The sequence below is a fragment of the Vanacampus margaritifer genome, chromosome 7 (assembly GCF_051991255.1).
Source record: "Vanacampus margaritifer isolate UIUO_Vmar chromosome 7, RoL_Vmar_1.0, whole genome shotgun sequence".
In the NCBI taxonomy this organism is placed as follows: domain Eukaryota; kingdom Metazoa; phylum Chordata; class Actinopteri; order Syngnathiformes; family Syngnathidae; genus Vanacampus; species Vanacampus margaritifer.
Genome location: NC_135438.1, coordinates 21,528,803 through 21,555,882, shown reverse-complemented (window position 1 = coordinate 21,555,882; position 27,080 = coordinate 21,528,803). Strand labels below are relative to the sequence as shown.

The following is a 27,080-nucleotide window of genomic DNA, read 5'->3' as shown; positions in this document are numbered from 1 at the left end:
TATATATATATATATTGTTGTTTTTATTTCCATTTATATTTATTTTTTTGGGCTTTAATTTTGAATTATATTTTTCTATATCCGTTTTTATTTTCACTTTTATTTATTTATTTAGTCATTTATTTATTTTGAATGTTGGCAGTCTTGGTCCTCCGTAAACTTGTTCATGTAGTTTCTAAATCACAATGCTTTATATTTATGTGTAAGGTACCCCATGTTCACCTGTCAATGTAGGGCTCTTTAAGTGACTGCACATTGTACAGTATGTCACCCAGGCAGTGCTCCACAAATTGAGACGTAATGATTATAGCAAACAGAACATAGAAACATAAAAAATGTAGATCTACTCAACCTTCAACTGACACCGTAGCCGATCAGTGGTCAGTAGCTCCAAATGGAAGAACGATTTTGAAGTACTGTACGGTGTTACTGCTTTTGAAATATCAAGTGTGCAGGTGTGCACAGTGTATCTCGGTGCACCCCACTGGCAAACGTAATGGGATGTCCGCGCTCATCCACTCAGAAGCTCCCTGACGTGGTGAATCCTCTGAGCGCGCTCTTATCTTTGATCACTCGCTACAAAGAGGCCGAGACAGGAAGATGGGCTTTGTGCTGAGTCGGCAGGACTATAGAAGGTTCCTCTTGGCCTTAACCCAGTTTTACCCTCTGAATGAATGAATTGGAATGAATTTAAACTAAAATAGAAATACTTTATTTTTTTTTTTCAATATACAGTGGTACTATAGTAGTAGTATAATAATAATGATTGTTAGGAAATATTGATGTATGCACATCCTTACTCTTCTAAATACCATTAGAATGAAACCTTCGTGTTTTGATCCCGTTTGTAACCTGAAACGTTCATAAATCAGGTAGTGTTTCCCATTTAAGTAAATGGAAATACAATGAATCTATTCCAGCCCCAAAACTAAGTTGCATTTAACTTTAACTAGGGAGGGGGTAAAAGTGGAGGAGGACTACAGCTCCTCTGATGAAAAGGAGTCTTCCGTAATAACATGGGGAAATCCGGATTCAAGTGTGTGTGTTTCTTTCCTACTTTATTGGTTGATTTTGGCATACTGATTCGTCCTTTTCTATCCCCCCAAAATTCCGAAAATGAGACGTCACATCATTTTGTAATTTAAAAGCTTAATCCACAACGCATTTCTTTTGGTCATTTATATAATTTTTTTCAAAAACCGAGTGGCTTGCCAACGGACAAACAGTTGTTTAAAAAAATGCAGCTACAGTATAATGTTACAATTTCAACGTCACAAATATTTTTCTCCATTTATTTATTAATTTATTAGCATTTTTTTCTTGTCATTATTATTATTAAGGATGGGCGAGTACCAATATCAAGTATCGTATCGATGCCAATACCAGCCTTAATTTAAGGTATCGATACTCACGACATTGGCCAATGCCAGTATCAGCCATCCTCTTGTGGCCATTTTCAGGAACTAGAACATAGAAATTTGAAAAATTGAACATTTCAATTTATTTCATGTAATTTTAAGGGAACAGGCTATATTGGGATATGTAGTTTTTGCTCTAAAAGAATCTGTCATTGTTTTCGGTTGAATTAAATGTGGGCTACTAGTGGTATCGGTATTTGTTGTCAGTATTGGTGACTAATCAAGAGGTGAGTGTTTGTACTTGGTATCGGTCTGGGGGTAAAAAGTGGTATCGAACATGCACAATTATTATTATTGTGTTTTTTTTTCCTGTGTTATGTTCGATCTTATCTTCTTATCTTATGTACAGCACTTTTTGTTACAGCTGTGTGTGTGTGCTTTTGTCTTTGCTACATTGTGGGGCCCATACACATGTGTTTTTCCAGGTTTAACTACCATGGTGGGGACCGACTTGAAATTGTGGGGACATTTTGGTGGTCGCCACAAGTTCAGACCTCTTTTTGAGGGTCAAGACTTGGTTTTAAAGTTTAGGTTTGAATTGGGTTATGGTTGAGGTTAGGGTAAGGAATAGGAGTAGGCAATCATTTTTGATGGTTGTGGTTAGGGGAAGGGGCTAGGAAATGCATTATGTCAATGAGATGTCCCCACGATGATACAAAGACAAGTGTGCGTGGCTGTGAGTGGCTGTGTGTTTATTGGGCGTGATCCATAAATACAGTTGAATTGAGAGTTGAGTTGGAGTTAACAAAGTAAGTTGTATGCATGTGTATGTGTCTCCCCAAATGTGGAAATTGTTCCAATCAACTCCATGCTGTTATACAAATTTCAGTGCCCTTTCCGAAAGCATTTCCAAAATGTCATGGAAGATGTTGTAAAGGCAATCAGCTCAAGGTTGGACCGATCAACTCTGTTGGGAGTATCTGCTTTCATTAAAAAGTTCTCGTGGTACAAGGGCACACACCAGAGGTGCTGTTCGGTCTAACACTGTAATCCATAACGTTGCTTGCTGGCATTTTTAAGCAACAGCATCACTTGTTGAGTTTGATTTATTGGATGAATTTCCCGCCTTGGACCAATGAACATTTGACACGACCCGTGACCTTTGCCTGTATTGTACTTCAGTGCTTACGTTCTATATTGAGTGACAAGACAGGAGAAGAGAAGACAAAATTTGTTTTCATTATTCACTTCCTGGTTTTCAACCAATCACACGCCACTCTGTAAGATGTTATACTCTGCTCATAATACAGTTATGATTGTGAAGGTTGTTTTAAAACATTCAAATTGTTCTCTAGCAAGTTGATGACTTGAATTATACTGAGCTCCATTTGCATAGACTATTTATAAAAAATCTGAGAAAATCATCATTTGCATAATCATTTTGAATGCAGTAACAATACATTTAGACAGATGAAGGTTGTACACCATACCAAGTGTCCAATTTCGATTTATTCTAAGTAACTCCATAAGTAAGTGAACAAATATTAAACATTACATATTGTTTAGTTGGCTTGGGCTAGCTCTTGCCTCTGATTGATTTAAATGAAGGCAAATTGGTGGACATATTAGGGCCATGCCTCTCAGACAGCAGGCATGCAGGTGGAGGTGCAATTGGCCACTGTTTTTTTGGCCAATAGTGTGATTGTTTTGACTCACTTGTTGGCGGTTTGGACATAAAAATGTGTTTACATTCAACAGTGTGTGTTGTACATAACTTTATATTGGGATCACCTTTCATTTTCATCATATTTAATGCACAGTGCTTCTCACTGTCGATTAATTGTTGTCATTTTTATGTGCTTATGTGTATTTTTGGACCAAACTCTGGTGTGTGTCAGAGATTCTTTCGATGACATCAATCTTGCATTGACGGGATATATTCCATCTTTGTGTTTTTTTTTTCTGTGCTTGGATTGACACAATGCCAATACATCAGAATTTTAGTCAGATTTTGAAAAGGTCTGGGTGATCTGAAAAATCCACTTTCATGTGTTTTTGTCTATTTCCGCTGCTGTAACTCATATCCAAGTTGTGCTGCTTGAAAGCAAAAATGAGAAATTGTCAATTATTTGAAGGATGCGGCATAAATCCAACCTAAAAGGCCTTTGTTGATGTTCCCTCTGAAACATTTCCTGCAATTTAAAAACACAATTGTGTTGGTAACAGGTTGCCTTGCATGCCACGCGCACTTCAAATTTCTCATAATGAGACGGATAGTGTTGGATTGTTTGCTCCAATTGGTCCCCCGATGATATCAAAAGCAAATCAAATTTAAAATGTACATGTCCTACCTCACACACACTTTCCTGCGCTCTTCTGGGAATTCCAATTCTTCCACTGTTTGCACGTGATGGTTTGGGTGCCATCTTTGTTGTTAGCTCCTAAAATATTTCTCAGTAGTTTGTGCATATTGTTGCTGCTATATAAAAAACACTTACGACCATTTTTTCCACCCATTTTTTTATTTTTATGTTTTTGGGATGGAACTGAATGCAACCCAAAAATATCAAAATAAATAAAAAAGGGGTGGAGGGGTGGATAAAAGTGTTTTTCCCATAGCAGATATAATTGTTGGTAGCGGTCTATAACATATATATATATATATATAAGTACATATTGTATCATAGCGACGGTATTGGGCAATTTGACGAATAGTGGTATTTAAAAAAAAATCTGACAGCCGATATAGGCCAAATTTTAAACCATTTGAATCTCAGCGAAGTATTTATTTAAATCTTCAGTTCACTTTATAATAGATGCTGCTGACCCTGTGAAGTAGGGGTGTTCGAAAAAATCGATTCGGCAATATATCGCAATATTACAGCGCGCAATTCTCTAATCGAGTCGAAATGCGGCCGAATCGATTTTTAAACATCAATTTTTATGGGAACATTCAACAAAACGTCTTACTTAGGGTTAGGATTCACACATTAAGCATGGAAGAATTTTTAATTAATGGAACATTAAGCCTTAATATTTGATTTCAGTGCTGTTCAAACATGAAACAGACTGCAACCTGTTTGTTAAATGCAGTGGCTCAGTTATAAGCCTGAATTTTCAGATAAAAAAATACATTTTCATACAAATCTTACAGTGTACATGTACACGTTTACTGATTATTATATATATTTTTTAATTTGAGTTTAAAAAAAATCGCAAGAATCAATTGATAGATTTGCATCAGGATTAATCGGTATCGAATTGAATCGGGACCTATGAATCGTGATATGAATCGAATCACCAGGTACTAGGCAATTCACACCCCTACTGGGAACGCTCTGAATTATTTGTTTTTGTTCGACATTAAAACAAAGAAATGTGAAGGTTATTAGGTATTTTTAAATTTTGGAAAAAAACATTTGCTGTAGAAAACTATATAGAGAGCTATGGTATTTACTTGTTGAAGTTTCCATTTAACTTTTTAATACATACTAATAACCTTGGGATCTCTCTGAACATTTTTGTTAGAAAATTAAAAGGGTGTCTATTGTCTAAGATAAATAAAAAAAAACTTCTACATTTTGAATAGTCTAAAGAACTTTCACTAAACCCCTATTAAGACATTCCAACAGAGTCAATATTAGCATTTGTATGGCCCCCTCCCCCACCTTCCACCCCCCTTTGGACTCAAATAGCGGTTATCGGCCTCCTTGACTACTAAAAATCGGTATTGGCGCAGAAACCCCCCCATATTGGTCTATCTCTAATATGCACAGTATTTTTGTATGATTATGATATTGTATTGATTCATTTTGTACACTCATTGAATGATTACATTTAGTAATTTATCAATTTATGAGTTGTATTACTTTTTTTTATTTGGTTAATTGTCATTGGTGTTTGCTCATGTAGTCCTGGTTTGCTGGCACCTCTTTGTCATAATATTTTTGTGCTTCATGTAAATTTGTAAATAAGTCTGCTCTTTCTTGTTTTGTGTGACTCTTCCCTTATTTGGCCGTGAAATGTTCACTGGCACATTGTGCTTGTCGTCGAGCAGATGGAGTTGTTTTGAATTAATGAAGGATAATGTTAAGCCAAGGATGATCTTTTCTTAATTAATGAAAAGCTAATGGACATTTTCATGTCATTATTTTAAAGTAATTTTTATTACTTGATCCTGTATTGCATCTCCCAGATGTGTCTCACGGGTGGACTTGCAAAGTCAGACATAGCTGAAGGCATCAAGTTGAGTTAAAGTAGTAAAGTAACTATACTTTATTGTTATTTTTCCTCCTAATAATTATTCATTGTATTAGTATTCTTAGTTCATGGCAATGGAGAACCAAATTGCAAAGACAGGAGCCTGAAGAGCAACAGCTTCTCTCGGATTCAAGGAAGAAGAAGGTGATGATAGTGATGCTCTTTTTTGAAGTCCTTTTCCATCCAGCCTTTTCCACCCTCTGTCTCCTTCTACGCTTCTGTTGTTCTGATGCAGCAGAGAGAAATAGCATCCATTTTCATCATACATAAAACTCTGGATTTTGCGTTTTGCCTCACCTCCCTCTGCCAGAGCGCCGCCATGCGCCACTCAGGGATTGATAAATCGCCACCACCTGCCTCATTTTTCATCAATGCTGCCTTGTTGTCGGGAAAATATTCACAATAGCCACATGAACTCCTCAGCCATGTCAAGAATAATCCCGTAGCCCGAAGAAAAGTGCACATTCCGAGATTATAAACTCTGCGATTGGGTTTGGGATAGGTTACTCGTGACCCTGATGTGGATAAACAATCTAGAAAATAGATAGAAAGAAGTAGTGGAATCTTAATAAATACAGTGTGGCATCTTAAGGCAGTTAAATGATGTCATAGTAAAGAAGTTGAGTTTTAGGTTTACTTGGATCAATTAACTACAAGTTATATAGTTCTACCAATACAGTATAGTGGAGCCTCCAAAACCAAGTCCAATCAGTTTCATGACTCTGGCTGCTTCCGATTTGTTCACATTTTAATCTGCCACCGGTGTGTCCCTTGGTTGCAGCTCAGTTCCGGTTCTGTATTTTGTTCGTCATTAATGTTCATATTTCTCCTCTTTGCCTTTTCAGATTGTGTGGAGAGATCACACAAAAGAAAAATACGTATACAGAAATACTTAAGAAGACTTTAGTTCATTTAAATCCTTTATCTGCTCACTCAACTAAAGACTTTTAAATTGGCATTGAGTTTTGACGCTACTATTTGGAACATGATTGTTTAATATAGGGTGCTAGTGATAGGTTAGTACATCATCCTCACTTCTGAGGTTGAGTGTTAAAAAGTAGTTTACATGTTTTTGCATAGGTTTTCTCTGGGTACGCCAGTTTCCTCCCACATCCCAAAAACATGTATGGTCGGTTAAAACATTTTTTAAATACTTTGTCCTTTCCCAAAAACGTGTTTATATGTCTTTTCATGTTGTTGTTGTTTTTCACGCTAGAGCATACAGAAGGCTTTGCTGCAGCTTCTGACCTGAAGAGGATGCATAAAGCAATGATAGCTATTACAAAAAACGGCCAGCAGGTGGCAGCAGAGTATAAGAGATCTATCAGGGCCATGTTGCAAAACGCTCTTTTCCCCACTGTTTTCAACAGGTTTGTGGATAATGATGAAAGTTAGTTATATTCTAATGCTTATTGCTCCAGAACGGTAACAGATACAAACTTTTTTTTTTTCTGATGAAAGAAGAGACTCAAATCTTTCTTTTGGTAGGTTCCATCTTTTTATAGCAATAAAACACAATATTATGTGGGCCTTGCAAAATCAGTCTGAATCCAGTTAAACAGCCGGGAGCGAAGGGGGTTTCTTCAGTGAAAATGGTTGAGAGTGAATGACTTAATTGGATACTTTAAATTGTCTTTAGGTGTGAATTTGAGTGTAAATCAGCGTTGTCCAAACTCGGTCCTCGAGGACCGGAGTCCTGCAGGTTCTGGATATTCCCCTGCACCTGTTCCAATGAACAAGATCGTTATCAGGCTTATGCAGAGCTTTCTGATGAGCTTCAGGTGTGTTGGAGAAGCAAAACATCTAAAACCTACAGGACTTCGGCCCTCGAGGACCGTGTTTGGACACCACTGGTGTAAATTATTGTTTGTGTTTATGTGCCCTGCAATTGGCTGGCAATGAATTGAGTGTGTACCTTCAGCTGCCACCTTAGTGAGGATAAGCAGTAGAGAGAATGGATGGATAGCTTAATATGTGGTACTGAAAAAAAATCCCAGTCATTTTCTCTCAGACACTAAGTGGTAACACCGCTGCCACATTTCGCGGCTTTATAACTGTAAATAACATCACCGGCAGCCCAGTGTTGGGAAGGTTGAATCACCCCATAGATCTCGGCAGCATACCGCTGCGTTCAGAGTATCCTCCGGCAGGAAATCGGTCACTCAAAGCAATCGAAGGACACAGCGACGGGTAAATCAATTGAATCGTCACTTGTCAGTTTTTTTCGAGTTCTCATCATGCATCATGAGTCTCTCCTGTGACCTTACCCTCTGTTGGTGGATCATCTCAAACTGTAGCTATAATACACCCACCGGTCACTTAATTAGGCACACCTGCACGTTTTAATGTAATCCAATAGAAGAGCTGTATAACATGATGATTCCTAATTTCTACAAAACCGATTTTCAGAATTCTTCTTAAAGCTTGTATATTTAATGAAATTGTATATTGCACATTTTTCACAGCAGAGAGAGAGTAATAGAACCAACTCCCAGCTAACCCCAGTTAAGCCCATACTACAATTTTGGACGCTTTAGACAAAACATTTACAATCATAGGGATAATTGGCCCTTGTGGTTGAAGAACGATGGTCGTACCTTTGGCCTTGAGACAGAGACAAAGATGAAAATGTACACATTGTGCAACTAAAGGCATGCTGCAACGAACACCAATAGCGTGAAATGTTTTTGAAAAATTGTCTGATTGTGCATCGCCATCTCACTACAGCTTTGATCACTGACAGCGAACCAACCGATTCAGAAGATGGAAAAAGTGTTTCTGATAGTGTTTAGGTCAGCAGAGAAAGCTTTGCTACCAGCCCTCTAGTAATATTGGCATCCCAAATTGGCCCCCTTATCCCAACCACAAATGTGACCACACTTTCCTATTCCTCCTTTTATTGCTGTTGTTTTGATGTGCATGAACACAGGTGCTAAATTCTATCTCAAAGGCACCCTGACAACGCGAGGGAATATAATAATGATAATAATTAAAGCAACCCAGCTTGATATTGTGTTAAGCGCTTGCTATTGACTGTATCATTGATTTCAATGCAAGCTCGACCCTGTACGTTTAGTGAATTGATGAGCCACCCTTTAGAAAGAACACTTGGAACATTTTACTATACTAGTTGGCGGATTTGCAACAAAACTATTTTGCCGGGTATCAGTGGAATCTTGTATTTCATTTAGAATCAAACCAAATGCTCAAACCGAGTTAAAATGTTCCATAAAAACACGCTAACTGTAATAAACAGGTTGAACCAGAATGGAATTGTATTTGGACTCACAAGGGTGGTCTTTTGCCAATCCGATCAAAAGTCATGTATTCAACCGGAATAGTCAGGCTGCGTTCTTTCTGCGCATGCTCAATGTGGATGTAAATATGCACTGATATCATCGTTTACACACAGAATGGCAACTTCCAACAAAAGCTTCTGTGCCATGGGGAAAATGTGTTTTGATGGAAGTTTAAAAACAAACCACAACTACTGTGCTACTGTTAATAGATGACTGACTTCCATCCTGATATGTCACATGATATTTACATCAATCTGTACGTCACATGGCTGTGAAACGGCTTTTCGGATTAACGTAGTGGCTAGGGATGCACCGAAATGAAAATGTTTGGTCGAAACCGAGAATGAAAAATGCTTGGCCAAAAACCGAAAACTTAAACGTCGAAAAAAAATCATGCCAATTTTTATTGTCATTGCATTTCTTCTTTTCCTTTTGGCTTTTCCCTTCAGGGATCGCCACAGCAAATCAGTTGCCTCCATCTAACCCTGTCCTCTGCATCCTCTGCTCTCGCACTACCTACCTTCATGTCTTCTTTAACTACATCCATAAACATCTTCTTTGGTTTTCCTCTAGATCTCCTGCCTGGCATTTGGAAACTCAGCATCCTTCTGCCAATATACTCACTATCTCTCCTCTGGACATGTCCAATCCATCTCAGTCTATCATTGCATTTATTATAATTAATTAAAATTATAATATTATTATAAAATATATATTTAGCACTGACATTTTAACAAAGCACAATATAAATTGAAATGTGCCCACACCGCAGACATGTTGGCTAATGCTACATTAAACACCAACGAGGGTTGAGCATTTTCTGGCGGTGCGATTGCACTTTATGATCAATGTAGTTCGCACAGGCTGGCACAGATGCGTGCGGCGGGACAAGGTGCGGCGCACATTCACATATTCACCAACGTTTAAAAATAAAATAAATATATTTGTTCGCACCAGCTAATCAGCTTCGGGAACGGACTGCAAAGTCACACACAGCATCCTGCACAGATCTGTCGCCACCCGGAGATAGCAGTAAGTGTTTCCGTGTTTAAAACTGTTGCTAGCAATAGTGCTAGCATTAGCTAAAGTATTTAGCATGGCCACCGGGATGCCGGTGAAAAAGTTCGAGTGGCTCTTATAAAAAAAAAGAAAAAGGGAAGGCGCTGCAGGAGAAAGAGTGGCTCACCTGTACTGCAGTACGCGGCAATTCTGTCTTTTCTCGACCCACTTAAATGTTGTACACCAAGCGACGCCCCTCTCCTCCGGTATGCCTAATGAGCCCGGAGCTGCTGTGACCGACCGATGCAAACTCACACAGTGAAAAGCCAGCAAGAAGTGAGGGGACACTCACTCCCACGTTTGCTGTTGAATTCAAACTGACGCTTGCTTGCAGCGTTTTTTTTTTTTTGCTTGCGTCACCACAACACCCGGTTTCGGCCATATTCTTTCGGCTTTAATTTTATTTCGACCGAATGCCGAAAATGGCAAAAAAATGCCCAAAATTTTCGGTGGCCGAATATTCGGTGCATCACTAGTAGTCTAGGTCTAGAGTCACAATGACGAAAAAGTCTCCATGTAAACCGAGTAGAACTATTTATAGTTTTGAAAATGCTGATTGACAAACTGTAGTTTGATGCCATTGTTATTGGCCTCATGGGAGGAATTGACTTGGATCGATCATATCCCACACAGAATGTTGGATATGTAGATCTTCATGTACTGTTTTTAAGTTTTGTGTGTGTCTGTTCATATTTTTATCCTTTTTTAGCAGTAGGCCTATTGTAATAAAGTGACATGTTTGAGCATTGATACGGGTCAAAGCAAGTCGTAGTTTGCTTGAATTTTGAAGCCACTTCTTTTAGCAAATGTGTGAGAGGTTTCTGGAATTATTAACTGGCTTCCCACCAAATAGAGCTATTCCATTTGTCCAATTGCTCATTTTAATTCATCCATCTATTCAGCCATTATTTAAACAATGAGCACACGTACTTTTCTATTTTTGTTTCCTGGATTTGTGCAGCATTTTGACTTTGTTACTTTCTGTTTTGTATTATTCTTGTTTTGGAAAAACTTGCCTGGCAGATGTGAGGATGTGAAGTGAAGCTCATCCTATGTACTTCAGTGCACACGAGCGCCTTCTGACAGGGAAAATGACAGCCAAATATTTGCTCAAGTGACAAGCTCAGGCTTTTTTGCACCTTTCACATGTTTGCTGTAAACTCAAAAATCCATGGTCTTTCTGTTTCCTGAGACCGCTAAAGACAAATCAATTGAAACAAATCTATTGTAATAAGGACCAGTCAACCTTGAACTAGAAAAGGGAGATTTTATGTTTTGCCTCCATTGAGTGGCTGTTATCTGAAGTCTTAGTAGATTCACCAGCACTTCCAACAGCCCGCTTCCGTCTGTAAGGTGCTTCAGTCAGCAAGAATGCAGAGCTTCATCAGGAGAGGGATTCTTGCTCTCAAAAGGCTTTGACACTGACTGGAGGCTTTAGACCCTAATGAGATTCCTGCCTCTACTTTGTTGTGTAACATTAAACAGTGAGAAATCTTTCAGAAAAATAAAATAATACTGATGTATAGTAAGAATTGTTTCCTTCATCTGGTAAATTAGTCTAGCCTTGGCCTCCATATAAAGTATCAAATAACCACATGCATTTCTCAAGGACATCATAGTCAGGCCCGGGGTGTAAAAGACTGTTGCAGGTAGATGGTCGATTGTTGCATCCTTTCCAGCTCACTGTTGAGACCTTTTTTGCCCATATTTTAATGCCGGTTGGTGACTTAAACTTGTATCAACTCCAATCTGGTGGTAGCAGGCGTTCTTAACTACTATTCATTGCTGAAACAACTTCTCAATACGGCACCCGACCCCACTGCCCTGATGCTCTGCTGACTGACCCCCACCGTATTTGATTCACAAAACAGATTCTTAAGCCAATCAGATTCTAAAATATCGTTTTGCCCTGATTCCGCTTGGTTCTACCTCCCTTCCATGTCTACCCTGTCGCCCACTCACACTGCGCTGAACTCGGCTGCGCTTGAGCTTGTTTATGTGCACCAGCCCTTCATCATAAATAATTCATTGCTGCAACTTCCTTTACTTTGTAGAGTCATTCTGGTTATAGTGTCTATTATGCAAAGGGGGCGGTTATCATTAATAACTGGTGAGATGAACGATCACATTGATTATATTGCATGTCTACCTTATGCAGCGGTGCATAAATAGTGTACCTTCCAAATGTATTGGGAACAGGGAAGTGTCACATGATTGAACAGCATAAAAGGGATCACACTAGTGAAACATGAAAGATGTGGTATTTCCACATATTGGATTTTATGTTTTGCTCTTCAGTCTTGCAACTGGAGTCCAGACTTATATAATGTTTTCTATAATGAATGTTTTTCTTGCAGTTTTTATTACCGACTCTATTTACCAGCTTGCCTTGTGTTCCATTGTTTCTATATGTGCTGTGGTACTAGTGTTGGTGGTGGCCTCCAGAAAGTGAAAGGTTGGCTTGATATCAAGTGCAATGAGGGGGTGTTTAACTTTGCTTTTGCAATAAGTTGCCTCTTCCTTTCTCTGCTCAAAATACTCCATTGCCACATATGAACACGATGCTCATTGCAAATGGTGTGTTTGAGACTAAGCAACATTGGTCTGGCCAGTTGGCATGAATGAGTGTAGGCATTTCTTAGTTGTTGCGACAATTTCACAGTCAAACCCTCTGAATAAAAGACATATTATTATTTTGTTTGAAGTACAGAAAACATCAATGTATTTACAATTTCATAAATTGTTGATAAGTATGTCACTGTCTGAGTGTGTAACAGACACACATTGTGTAAACAGAGGCGGCAGAACAGTGCGGAGGGCACGTCCAAAAACACACACAACTTTGATGGGTTGCTGATAAGCAACATCATTCTCAGATAGGCACCACCATATGCAAAAAATAAGGTGGGTGGAAAATTATGTGATAAAAAGGTGCAAAGGGACACATTAAAGGCAGGCCAAAAAAAAAAAGGTTGACTATTGAGAACAATTAAGCCGGTACACACATGAGGATTTTTCAAAATTTTCAAAGATTTTGTATCTTTGTCAAATCAAAGATCAAAAATAGGATATTTAATAGTTTTGGTCGTATTGTGTGTGGGGTGCGCAGATAATCTAATCAGAGCTCCCCACACACGTAAAAACTATCGTCCATCACTGGTCAACAATCCATTCCTCCAAGGAAAAGCTCTCGCATGATCACACGTGACTTCACAAACACGAAGACAACCAGGCACTTACGGGTATGCCCTGATGATTGCCGATTGTTTCCGAAAGGGACAGGAGACAGGAACAGTATTAAGTTTTAGAGTCTGCAAAGAAATAACCCCTAGATTAACCGCATGTGTGTGCGTTGCGGATCGACTACGGATCAGCACCGTCGTGCCGGAGCCCACCGGTCAAATAGACCTATTTTCTATTTTTGCCAGACGACGCATCCTTCAGCATCCGTCAAATGGCAAAGTAGCACAGAAGACATCGAGCGGGACAAGAAAACCGACGCCGTTTCAAAAATTCAAAAAAATCCACTTTTTTCAGAATAAAACACTCGCTAGATCCTATTTTGTAATCATGTCAGCAAAATGTCATAATGCCTAATGCATATTCATGGTTTAAACACCAGTGAACATGGACAAGGAGGGATTTATAACGGATGCGGAAAGCCACAAAATTATATCTGACACGGCACATCATTTTATAAGGACGACCTAAAAAAGGATGCTGCATGGAACGTCATAGTAGAAGCTATGGGAATGGACGGTGAGTTTAATCCAAGGAAGTCCACCTCTCCTTCTGCTTCTCTGTTGAGCACAGACTTTCTGTGTGTTTGTTGTTGTTTTTAATGCCACATTATGGCATATCACGCGAGACACGGCGGGAGCTGCCGGACCGCAGTTGTGCGCAGCCGATGAGTATTTGTCCATGGTATTGACGTGTCCGGAGCACGCAGTCAAAACGAAGCGGAGCGGATCCGCAACGCACACGCATACAGTGTAATCTTGGGGTAACTGCTTTGGAAAATAATTCCTGCTGCTTGGAGAACCCACCTTTATACAAACATGACATTGGGTAGGTCGGTTTCAGAGCATATGCTGTTGTCAAGAAAAAAAACAGACAGCGGGACTTGATCCCATGACCACGCTCTTGCGGGGTAAAAGCTCTAACCTCTATTTTACAAGGTGGTACACCTTAACATGCGCAGATTTGCTACTTGTAGTTATCACGCAATTCACGACAGCCACTTGTGGCTTGTAGCTACTCCGTATTCACATTGATGGATGCACTTCGGGTAGGATATTAATTTGTTTTAATTACCGGCGCTTCCTCATTTGTCATGCCAGAGAGATATTTGATTGGCTGTGACGTCACATTGACGTCACAGGCTCTCCTCGGCGTATCTCGCTGACGAAGATTTTTGTCGTAAATATTGAACACGTTTATTATTTCAAATTGTCGACCCCGACTTGTTTGGGACACAATTATTGGGACAAATCCACTCTAACACAGACCACGTTAAAGATATTCTTATAAGACAATCTCATAGACCAGAGGTGGGCAATCTCGGTCCTCGAGGGCCGCAGTCCTGCAGGTTTTGGAGGTTTCTGACTTCCAATACAAGCTGATTCCAATCAACAGGATCATTATCAGGCTTATGCAGAGCTTGCTAATGAGCTGATCATATATCAGCTGTGTTGGAGAAGGGCAACATGCAAAACCTGCAGGATATCGGCCCTCAATGCCCACCTCTGTCATAGACCCTTCTAATGTGACGTCACATTTAAGTGGTGCCCCTTGCGGTGGAGGACAGGGCATCAATGAGAGTGAATTAGAAAACAATCAGTGTGACCTAGAAAATAGGTCAAACAGTTGATAAATAAACCACCAATGCTATGGTGAACTTGTGCGCGGCCTACGGATGCTCTATTCGCTTAAAGAGAGATGAGATCATTCTTTTGGCTGCCGGTAGTGATTCTAAACCAGGCGGAAGACAGTGAGGAGTTGAGTGAAAGACTGCACGGTGGTTGGCGAGCCTACGACGTGACTGCTTTGCACCCACAAAAAGTACGAGGATATGCTCAGATCATTTTATATCAGGTAGTTTTTCTCTTTTTCATTAACAGTGGGTCATAACATTAAACTCTGATTGTAAAGTCCAAGCAGACGTGATGAGTGTGCCATATTAATTTTAGTGAAACAATCATTCATAAAAAAAAAAATCATAAGTATTCAAGTAACTTTGAACAAAAAGTTAACGATTTAACACGATTATCACAACACTTTAACTCAGGCTTTATCTCTGCTGAGAAAATGTGTCTCAAACATGCTTTGTTAGCAGCTAGCAAGCTAAAATTGCTTGAAGACTTCTATATACAGCAAGACGAGTACAGACACAAACGATTTAATGAATGACAATTTACAGCATGAAAGTAGTGATCGACGTCGCAGTAATGTAGTGTTTTTTGTAGTTTTTTTACACTTGACATATTTCCCACCTTTTAACGAAAATGCTCGCTGAAAATCAAGCTCTTTCCATTTATTTGTTATGGGGGGCTTGTCCTTGAGGAGGTGGAGCAGTAGCTAAGCAGTGACGTCAGCTAGAAGGGTCTATAAGACATAAGATTGTCGGACGTTTGACTACCTTGGTCGGGAAGGGGCAAAATCATGACAAAAACAGCCCAATTGTATGTATGTGTGTACCAGTTTTTAGTAGATGTCTCTTGGCTTCTACTCTATATTCCTAAATATAACAAGTAAGCCTGTTCTAGCAGGTTATTATATCACAACTCCTTTTCTAAGCCATGTGTCATATGAAGACAGACCGGAAAAATAACCTCTCTATCCAAACCATTTTAATTAACGAGCATGAGAGAACTTTTGGTGAGACACTGAAGAAGGAGGAACATTTTGTTCAAGTGCACTCATCACATGAGTGACAAGTAATCAAAAAATCAAGCAGAGTGCAGGCTTATTCACCAACATGTCTGAGAATAATGTTAAGTGAGACCATCTTTGTTTGCTCACGTTCTTTTTTGGATGGTTTGTGTCAGAAATGTCTCTTATCGTTGCGTGTCAGTAATGCTACAGGTACATTAGCTAGACCTCCACTCGAGCACTGTAGTAAGTAAGTAAAATCTTAATCGGATGGTCCCTTTTTTCAAGGATGACCAGACTATGTGTCAATGCAGCTATTAATTGTTTTGATATTAGAATATCCTACTGAAAATTCTAGCGAATAATCGGATACTTGGATAGAAATAATAAAAAAATATATACTTTCTTGGTTAAAGAACAATTATAAATACAGAAGACAAATGAACAACCAACTGTTTTTTATTTTTAGATAATCAAATCACAGTCCTGCCTGTTTTCGGTGTCTCCTGCCTCCAACCCAGGTGTTTCAAATCATCAGCTCATAATTACGTTCTGCCGGAGCCTCTCAGCTGTGTTCGAGGAGGGAGACATCAAAATCATGCAGGACTGCGGCTCTCTAGGACCGAACTTGCCTACCCCTGGTCTATGGGGTTAAAGTGACATCAGACCCACAATAGCGATTTTGTCAGCTCAATAGCACATTTGAGATTTTGAGTAAGCCTGGTTTATTAATAAGTGATCAGTAGGAACGGTAGCTGGTAGGTCGCTGCTAGCTAGCAGTCGCCGCTAAACGCTGGCATCAGGCGCCGTACAATACAATGTCACCGTAATTATGTCTTAGTGCTCTTAACTGGATCTTGAAATACTGACGTCTGTCGCAACAGTTTAGGGCATCTATATTGCCGTCACAAACTCTAAATACACGAGTCACGTCAGCCCTTACACCACGACGACATGCTTCTGGGAACAACTTCAAAATAAAAGCGCCACAATGCATTGATCTACATACACTACTTGGTAAGGTAAGCTTAATTTGGGTTTTGGGTTAATTGGGTTTCTCACAGCGTTAGCCATGTGTACTGTCATGCATACTGCCATTGGCTTGACTACGACTACCTCAGCGGGTATCCAAGGGCGAAATGACGAAATGACAAGCCCTAGTATTAATACACTTTTTTTTCTTCTTTTTTTTTTTTTACGATTATGCCAATTTTGTAATCGTAGAGTGTAATAATAAAATAAAATAAAACAGCCCTACTCCCAAGACTAATAATCGTAAACATCTCTGTTCACTCTCTTTATGGCCGAAAAGGTTTCACCTGAGCTATTTGTGGATCAAGTTTAGAGCAGTTTACAGCTAAGAATCAGCTCCTCCAGATATGAGTCCAGGGTTCCCAGTCGGAAAAAGTTGATTACATCCTCCGACTAGGGAGTGAAGTCCTGATTCAGGTGGAGGAGTTTCAGGTATCACCATTTGTTCACAAATGAGGGAAGAACGGATCATGAAATCATCAGACAAGATAAAGGAAGTCTGGTCATCCCTACTGGACAAAATGGGAAAAGACTGAATAGATAAACCCTTATTTCACATGCATACTGCTTTTCTAAAACCCATCTTGTTGTGATTCTCTCTAGCCACAGTAATGCCGAAAGTCAAACAACCACATTTTCATCGCTACAGTATCTTGTGGTCTGAAACGCCTACATACTTCACTGTATGCTCATTTTATCCTCCAAAGAGATACTGGATGCATCTCGCAGTTTCAAGCTCTGAGTTGATCCCTTGCTAATCTTCAGAATCAACCTCTCATCTGTGAGCTGACATCCCATCAGTAGTCCAAGTGTTGCTATCCCTCTCGCATGCACGCTTATTTGCTTGCATTCCACACTACTCCCCTGACAGCCCCTCTGCATCACTGTGTTCTTGTGCTGACAAATATGTGTGCTTCTTTTTATTATTATTCTTTCTATCTGCCATCATAATCGCTAGTGTCTTTGGCAAAAGCAACGGTTTCTACTTAGGCAAATGCTTACCTCCCCTCACGCACAAACGTACAGTATCCACACATCTTGACTCACAATAAAGAACCCACAGCCTGCAGGCTATTCACTGCAGCCTGCTATAATGCCTCGGCTCCCGCGCCATTCATAAGCTGTAATGGGTGTGTTGGTGTGGAGTAGATCAACATGAGTGGTGGTGGCTTATATTGCTTGTGATTTTCCCGAAGATACTACATCACACCCACTCCTACTCATTTGCATCAGAGGACTGTGGAGTTTCACTCCCGGCAAGAAAAGTATGTGATTTGTTGAGAAGATGAGCAGTGAATCAGTGATGTTGATGTGAGACTTCAAACTCTAATGTTGCGCAAATATGTTTTCGCTCTGTCCAGGCAAACAGTGCCAGTATTTATCGCCACATTTGCAACACAGTTGGGTAGGAGACCCTTTTTTTGTTAGTTTTTTTGTGATTCTCTGTTTAACAATCATTAGACTAAAGTGTGTCTGGATACAGTGGATAGAGTTTGATGTAATATTTTTGGGGGGATTCAAAAATAGTTTATGTACCATTGGTCTGGCTCTGTGGTTAATGCCTCGCAATCAAAAGGTCTTTGGTTCAAATCTTGAATTGCGGCCCTCCTCTTGCATTCTTCTTCCAGGTACACCAGCTTCCTCTCATAATACAAAATCAAACAAACAAAAAAATGTATGTTTAGTTCACTGAAGGTTGATTGTGGCTGTGAGTGTGAATGATTAATATGTGTCCTGAGGTTAGCTAGTTACCAGTCCAGTGATTACCTTGCCTCGAGCCTAAAGTCAGCTGGAATAGGCTTCAGATTACCCGCCAATTTAATGAAGAGCTGTATAGATGGATGGTACCCTTTGGTACTGCAATCCTGGGGTTATTAACAAAAAGAAAGGCCCCCAAAAATGGTACACTAGTTATAATTTATCCCCCATTCAATGCTTTTGACAACCAAAACAAAAAAACTTGTGCATTTACCAATTTAAAATGGCATCTACTGCATGAAGGAATTGGGCTGCCCTGCAATTGTTTGGTGAGCAGTCCAGGGTGTGCCCCGCCTCTCTCCCAAAGTCTACTGGGATATGCTCCAGTTCACTTGCAAACATAATGAGGACAAGTGGTATTGAAAATGTAAGGATGGATGGACCGGCGGTGGAAATTAGACTGAAGTACCAATTTATGAGTACTGTGAAGCTACAACGGTTCACCAAGACACATTGTTCTTGGAGTTAAAAAATGTAGTTCAAATTTTGAGGTGCATAGATTAAACCGACTGTTCACTGCCAGGATGCAATATGGGGACAGTCCTCGACCTCATAATAACTGCCCAATGTCTCAGCAACCTGAGGAGTCTACCGTTTAATTTCACATAGATATTTTCCCCATCCAATTCTCTTCCTCTCCATCACTTTCTCTGTCAGCCATCAATCATCCTGCAACTTACTGACCCCTTCACAATGCAGTGACTTGTATTGAGGGCATTGCTTTAAAACGCTTGGTGATAGTTGGTGAGCAGCTGCTCTGGTGCGGAAATGAAGGCGAGCCGGTCAGACAGATAGGCTTTTCACTGCTCACTGACTTCACCTTTTTGGAATTCATCAGTTGTCAGTGCCCATGTTGGAATTAACTGAGGGAGCCAGTTTAGTGGACAGTGAGAGACCTCAAGAGTGAAGATATCAGCAGTCAGTAGCAGTATGTGGAAATGGCCTGTTTCTATTTACTATAGACTGAAATTCATGCTTTCTCAAACAGTTACTTCGCACTTCTACTGGATGTTATGGGGGCAGGTGTGAAACTTCAAACTAGTTCCAAACATATCCAGTGTTGTGCACTGTTAAAAGGGGACTTTAAAATTTGAAATATCGTGAAAAAAAATTGAACTCATGAGTGGGGCTTCAAGTCATATAGGGGTGTATACCTTGTTTCACTTATAAATGTTAATGTTTTAACTTTGTATTACCACGTAATACATTGTGCAATTTCGATCACATATCTCTTTACAATTTCGTATTATACAGGTCTTCCTTGCGTCAAATTGAATTTGATCTATAAAAACACTTCTAACTCACAACAATCTTATCTCAATTCAACTTTCTCCACTTTAATGAATGGAAATGCAATTAATCTGTCAAGCTTCATCAAAATAACCAATAAACATTTTCTTACATTTTGTTCTCTATGAAAACATATGCAGTAATAACATAATTAAACTGAATGTAAAGAATTAAAAATGTTGTGCATCATGATTCATTAATTGCCGCTCCTTCAGGTGTGCGCAACTTGCGCAGAATAATATAATGATGACTAAGCTGCACTAATATTTATAATTTTTTTCGCAGAGGATAAAGACTATATGCCTGTGAGTATTCTTAAATTGTCTGTCTACATGTGCTGATGTACCATTTGTTTTCAAATATTTGTTGCTTGAAGCATTACAACACCACTACATAGATACTATTTGTTAGCCGGCGTCTTGCATGTATGTTAGCATTAAGCTACGTGGACATCAGTCAAAGTGCCGCTTGTGAAGTTACTTGAGTTCACTTCCACCTTCCACCTTTCAGCACTCATATCTCCAATTTTAGCTCGCCAGTCAAAGCAAAAAAAATTGTCCGAACAATGGCTCGTATCTCAAAAAACCTGCTTTAGTTTGGTCACTCTTATCTCACTGCACCACTCTACATGTTTTTTTTTTGTTTAGTTTGTTTTACAGATCAGGCTTGCAAACACATAAAATGAAAGTGTTTGCAGCTCATATTGTTGGACTTCAGTCATGTCGAATCTCTCTCACATAACTCATAATAATGATGGTCATTGATGTCCATGGATTTGATTCCACGCATCTGCTCCGCTGGATTTCGCCAGATTTCCTGCTAACTTTGAGGAGTCTGCCGTACAATTGTGATTTTTTTTTTTTTACTGTTGTTTTGGAACTAATAGCATAGGGCTTTGTGAGCACACAAGCACTTATGGGACACACATACACACAATGGAGGACGACGACCGCCAGCATTCATGGCCATAATGACTCACTTGGTCCCTCTTCTTTGCCACACACGCACCATAGTGACCCCATCCGCCATGATTCATTTCCCTGGCCGTGTGACGTGTAAGGCAGATTATTACCAGTTGACGGACTCGGCCCCTCCAAAGAGCTCCAGTGCTCTCGCCTGTGGAGGAAATGGGAAAATATTGCTCATGTTTATGGCACCGTTAGTGTGTGTAGGCATGTGTTATGTGCAGTCGACTCGTAATGCCTGAAGCCTTACCAGCATGGCATCACATCTCACAGCCTTGTTTACCGTTTGAAAATGTGCTGACTTTTTGGGTGTGTGAACACTTCTTTATGCAGGTGTCAGTAAGTGTGTTTGGTTTTAGCTGTGTCATCACATATGTGTGTAGATTTTACAGTCTTTGTGTACAGATGTGAATACTAAATGTTATTTTGGCCACAACAATCTTTTTTTTTTTGTATTATATGTCTGTCCTCACATTTCACTTGAGATGGAAAATGGATCAAATAGACTGCTGTGTCAATCTGTTCACCAATATTAATGAAAGGGAACAAGCCTTGATTACGTTACGTCTCACTGTTTTTGTTAATAAGAAGTTGGAGAGCTGGAGCATAGAAATCTGCACTCAGTTTGTGCTTCTTAGCATTGGAATTGTGCACGAGTACACAGAGTCACTGCTGTTACTGCTGATTGCCATGCAGGTGGTGTATTTGTCATCTTTCTGGGCATGTTAATGCCACAAAGTGTTTAGCATAATTTCATAAAGACATCGGATGCAGCTCAAGCACCACAGTTACCTTAAGTAACCCTCACATTAAAATGAATAGAATGTCCTCTGTCTTTCGGAGCATCCAGGTTTTTAGTAAAGTTGAAACAGATGTCGGGTTGCTGTTTGTTCTGTCAAGTGTGAATGCTATCATGTGCACCAAACAAGTGGGCCAATATGTTATTGTTACAGATGTTCACTTTTGACACAGTGTTCCAGGTGCATGAAAGCAAGTACAGTGTGCACTCACAGGTCAGACAGGTGAGCAGAGATAATTGTGCATCGATCTGTTGAAGTCTGAAAATCGACCTTTCATGTCTCTTTCTTTGCTTTGAAAGCTTCCTGAGTTGCCTCATCAAAATCTGTATCTCGGGCTTATCTTTATAACAAAAATGTTGTAGAACAGCTTCAGGGAGAACACGGTCCATTAATTTTTACATTTTTATGACACAGAAGCCATTTTTTTTTACATAATTATATTATAACACACATTTCCATTTGACTATGACCAACAATGTCATCACGTAAAAAACACGTGTTTTCTCTGCAAAGCAAACTTGTAGTGGGTTTAAATAATTGAATATGTGATAACTAACAAAGCTAAACTTAATAAAGAAGAAATATCACAACACAGTTTACAATGAGTGTTGAAGATCCATTCTCATCACCTATTGGTTTGCCTGCGCCTCCTCTTTGCCACAACGCAGTCATTTTATGCACAAGGGTCCCGGCTTGCTCCTGCCTTTTAGCATTGAATGATGCACAATCAGCCACCCTAATTTGTCTCAGGTTTGATAAATCACATTGTGTGTGCTAAATTAATCTACAATACCGTTCAAAGGTTTGGGGTCAATTCTGTGTTTCTTGGCAATTTCTCGCATGGAACAGCCTTTGCTAACATTATTGCACAAAGGTTTTTTTTAATATCTATTAGCCTTCTGGCGCAATGAGCAAACACCTTGTAAATTAAGAACACTGCCGTGATTGTTGCTGGAAATGTACACGTATGTACATATTTCACCAAAAAAACTGACATTTGCAGCAAGAATAGTCATTGACCACATTAGGTCAATATTAGATCATTGTGGAGAGTGTATTTCTGATTAGTTTAAAGTTATCTTCATTGAAAAACAGTGCTTTTCTTTCAAAAAATAAGGAAAATTCTTGACCCCAAACTTTTGAACGGTCGTGTATTTGCATTTTCTCCTCTCAGTATTTTGCGCATTTGGATCGTAGATCAGTTTCCACATCTATTTGCATGGACAATCAATGCACATCAAGGCATGTGATGTACTCAAGATGACCAACACAGTACATTACACGCATAACGATATCTCTAATGACAACCTTGAGTCTTCTTTCTCAAAACTGTCATCTGGTATATTACCAAGACTAACCTGTGAGAGGCAACACGGTGCGACAGAACTGCCAGAAAATACAGTGAGGAAGAAATTATTAATATTAATATTAATATTAATATTAATATTAATATTAATATTAATATTAATATTAATATTAATATTAATATTATCATCATCATCATCATCATCATCATCATTATTAATGGTAATAGTAGTAGTAGTAGTAGTAGTAATGTTAATAATAATTTTGCCACAAAGTAATTAACAATGCAATCAACAACAAAAAATCCGAAACAGGTTAAAGCATTAAGTCATATTCCCATCCATACATAAAGTAGTCCTAAAAGTTATTAAGACTAATAAGCTTAGTAAATACAAAATACATTAATTTAGTAGTTGTAAAGTGCTTTGCTACAGACTAGTCACAGCTGTTGTGAAAGCGCTATTTAAATAAATTTGTGTTGAGATACAAATGTGCGGCGTATAAGCAAGTTTCATAAAGTGTAAAATGTCAAATATACAAATTGCTTAATTTGATTTAGTTTCTTTTCCCTGTGAATAAGTGAATAAATCGAGGTAAAGCTAGGCGTAATACATGACCAACTTGATACATTTTTGCACTAAAGTACAAGTGTACCTACCACTGGTAATTGTGTTTGTAAATATACACTTTTTGTAATTAATTACTGCTTCATCTCTGTTAGTGTACACCCCATGTATCACCCTGCCCCATATTTAATTAAAAACTATGCATAATTGCCCATTAGACTAACACACTCCCCAAATCTAATTGGTTGAGCCATGGGCCATGGAATCACCTCGGTTCATTTTAAATGCATTGGTTTCATAAAACAGCACTCATCATTTATCTTTTTACTAACAGCCCTCCTAAAGGAAAATAGTAATCTCGACTGGTCCAAATATGTGCAAGGCTGGCACACGTGAAGTGGAATTAAGCCATATTCAATAATGAGAATGTTCTCTTGCTTAAGTAGTGTGTATTTTTGGAAAGACCACATCATAGATGGTAGCATGATAGGCAGTGAAATAAGAACAGGATGCATTCCTATTTTTATTTTCACTGCTAAGTCTGACACCGGCTGTGCTGTGCCGCAAAAAAAATGGTACACCACCTGCTAAATGGGCGTGGCGTCAAATCTTCCAAGTGATTTCTGTGATCGTCGTGATTGTAAGTCACTTTCGTAGGATCTTGTGATTTCATATTTCTTTTATTCAGCATGAAACTTCTTACAATATTTTGAGTATGTGGATAAGTGGTACAGAAGATGTATGGACGGACGGACGGACGGATATAGTCAAGTTAAAAAAATGTTCATACTGTTTCATGGGATCTTTTTTGGAAATGAAAATATGGTCACCCTAGTAAATATAGGCTCTGTTTTTCAGTTGCATAACCACCATCTGGGTTGGGGGGGGGGGGGGGGTGAATTGGAACCTTCTCAAGAACATATTTTTTTCCACAGTCACAAATGTTGCACATTAGCATTCACATTAGCACATTAGCATTTGTGTGTTTTTTTACTGCTTTGGATACAAATACCAAAAATGAGGCATTACATCACCGCTTTACAGAAAAGAAATGAGGCTTCAGCTATCAAGCCAATGTGCAGTCTCTCACTTGTGAACATGGGTCACCTAAGTGTGGCTTCAGGGCAGGAATTTCATTATTGACAGGACGAGGCAATTTCATAATTGCAAAGGGCATTTGTTATGTCCACTCTAGATATTACAACTGGCAATTTCTACCCTTTTAGTAGCCTTTTGTCACGGTAACAGTTGATGTGTTATTTGCTCTTGGGCCACCCTCTTCACACTGACACTATCCTTACTCCACCTCTCCTTACTGTTATTGTCTGCATAGTGCACTGCAAGGGTCCTGGGTGGCCAGTCAGTTTACCAAACTAGCTGCACTTGATGAAGCTGCCGCATTGTTGAAAAGCAATAATGGAGACTGCTAACGGCCTCTTCTTTTTACGTGTTAGAACACACACACAAGCAATTCACTACTACTTTAATACAGACCACTGTGTAGATGTGGTTCCAAGGTTGTCACAGCCAGGAGTGACACTGGTGTACGTTCCCAGTGCTCATAAAATGCTTCTTATGGCGTGCGTCTTAAAAAGCCTCTGACAACTAAATCCAACTCTTAGCCTGCGTGTGTGGTTTAATATCTAAGCCCGGCGGAACTGCTTTTACTAATAGGAGAAGGGGCGAGGGCGGATCTCTAGCGCCTTAAAACCAGATGCTTCGGATAGATGGTGGCTCGTTAACCTGGGAAGGTAACCCATCTAGGGGAAGGTAAACCCTGATCTTAAACCTCCGCTGCCTTGCGGAACACCCGGTCACGGGAAAGGCTTCGGGAGTCAACCCTGAGGAAAAATCTGGAGTCGGAGCCCCTAAGGCAGTTTATTGTTGTGCCCAACATCGTTCTGGCAGCTCCTGCTACGGCGCTGGTGCCGAACAGCCCTGCTGTTCCTTTGGATCCATTAGTGACGGCTGGCTGACGCAGGCACCCCGAGAGAGTAGAACTACACATTCTGCTGGCAGAGAAAGGGCAGTAACGAACAAAGGGAACATGGAGTGGGCTTTGTCGTGAAGAACACCTTGCTGAAGATGGTGAAACCAGGCAGCAATGGCACTGCACGACTCCTTACCCTCCGCTTGAACTCCACTCAAGGCCCAGTCACCCTTGTCAGCGTAAATGCCTTAACACTGGCAGCCACACCAGAGGCAAAGGACGAGTTCTATGACAATCTCACAACTATCAGAAACATCCCCAACTCTGAACAACTCATTTTCCTTGAAGACTTCAATGCCAGAGTTAGTGCTGACCATAACTCCTGGCCCTCCTGTTGACAATAGACAGCGGCTGCTCGGGTTTTGCACATTACTTGATATGTGCATCACAAACTCGTTCTTCAAGACCAAGCCCCAACACAAGGTTTCCTGGCGGCATCTGTGCTCTAAGCATTGGCACCAGCTGTACTTGATTTTGACCAGGTGCACTTCACTGAAGAACGTGCTAATCACCCGTGACACAGACGAGAAAGAGAATCTGTTAGGCAGAAGTGGGAAGAGCTGCAAAACACCATTTACCGTACAGCCTTGGCCACCTTTGGGAGGAAGACCTCGAAGTCACAGGACTGGTTTGATGCCAAGCTGACCAAGATGACCCCCGTCACAATAAGTACCCAAACGAGAAGAATCTTCAGAATCTCAGACTTGCGAGAAGCAAAGTTCAGCAGACGGCTCGGCGTTGTGCCAACGAGTTCTGGACAAAGCTCAGTCAAGACCATTCTAACAGCTGCCATAACAGGGAACATCCGTTGTACGTACGATGGCATCAAGAAAGCACTCGGAGCGGCTCAGAGCAAGATGGCCCCCCTCAAATCATCCACTGGGGAGATTATCACAGAAAAGAATAAGCAGATGGAGAAATGGGTAGAATATTATTACTGCGACCTCTTCTCCAGACAGAACACCATGGCACGGTCAGCCCTTGAAGCCATCGACTGCCTGCCATCCATGGACGAACTTGACGCCGACCCAACCATTAGCGAACTTATTAAGGCCATTGATAGCCTGGCCGCTGGCAAGGCACCAGGCAACGACGGCATACCCCCAGACTTTATCAAAAACTGCAAGACCACCTTACTGCTGCCATTGCACAACATCCTTTGTCAATGTTGGAAGGAAGGTACCGTACCACAGGACATGAGGGACGCCAAGATCATTACCCTCTACAAACACAAAGGGGAGAGAAGCAGCTGCAGCAACTACAGGGGCATTTCCCTCCACAGCGTTGTTAGTAAAGTCTATGCACGAGTTGTTCTCATTGTCTACAGAAACTCACCGAATGTGTCTACCCCGAGTCTCAGTGTGGCTTCCACGCAGAACGATCAACGGTAGACATGATATCCTCCATCCGCCAACTCCAGGAGAAATTTAGAGAACAGAACATGCCCCTGTATGTCGCCTCACCAAAGCATTCGATCTGGTCAGTAGAGAGGGCCTCTTCAAGATCCTGTCAAAGATAGGATGCCCA

The 27,080-nt window shown here is 40.1% G+C and overlaps 1 protein-coding gene across 6 annotated transcripts in view; it reads left to right on the top strand.

Moving 5' to 3' along the window:
- The window catches only part of LOC144055189 (endonuclease V-like), a 73,774-nt gene that overhangs the window by 43,755 nt on the left and 2,939 nt on the right, over positions 1 to 27,080 (top strand). For 4 of the 6 annotated variants that reach the window (XM_077570966.1, XM_077570965.1, XM_077570964.1 and 1 more), the window contains one exon: positions 20,213 to 20,232. The exons of the other annotated variants lie outside the window; for them this stretch is intronic. In XM_077570966.1, coding sequence (XP_077427092.1) covers positions 20,213 to 20,232 — 20 coding nt within the window. The remainder of the gene's footprint in view (positions 1 to 20,212; positions 20,233 to 27,080) is intronic. 6 annotated transcript variants of the gene reach the window in all.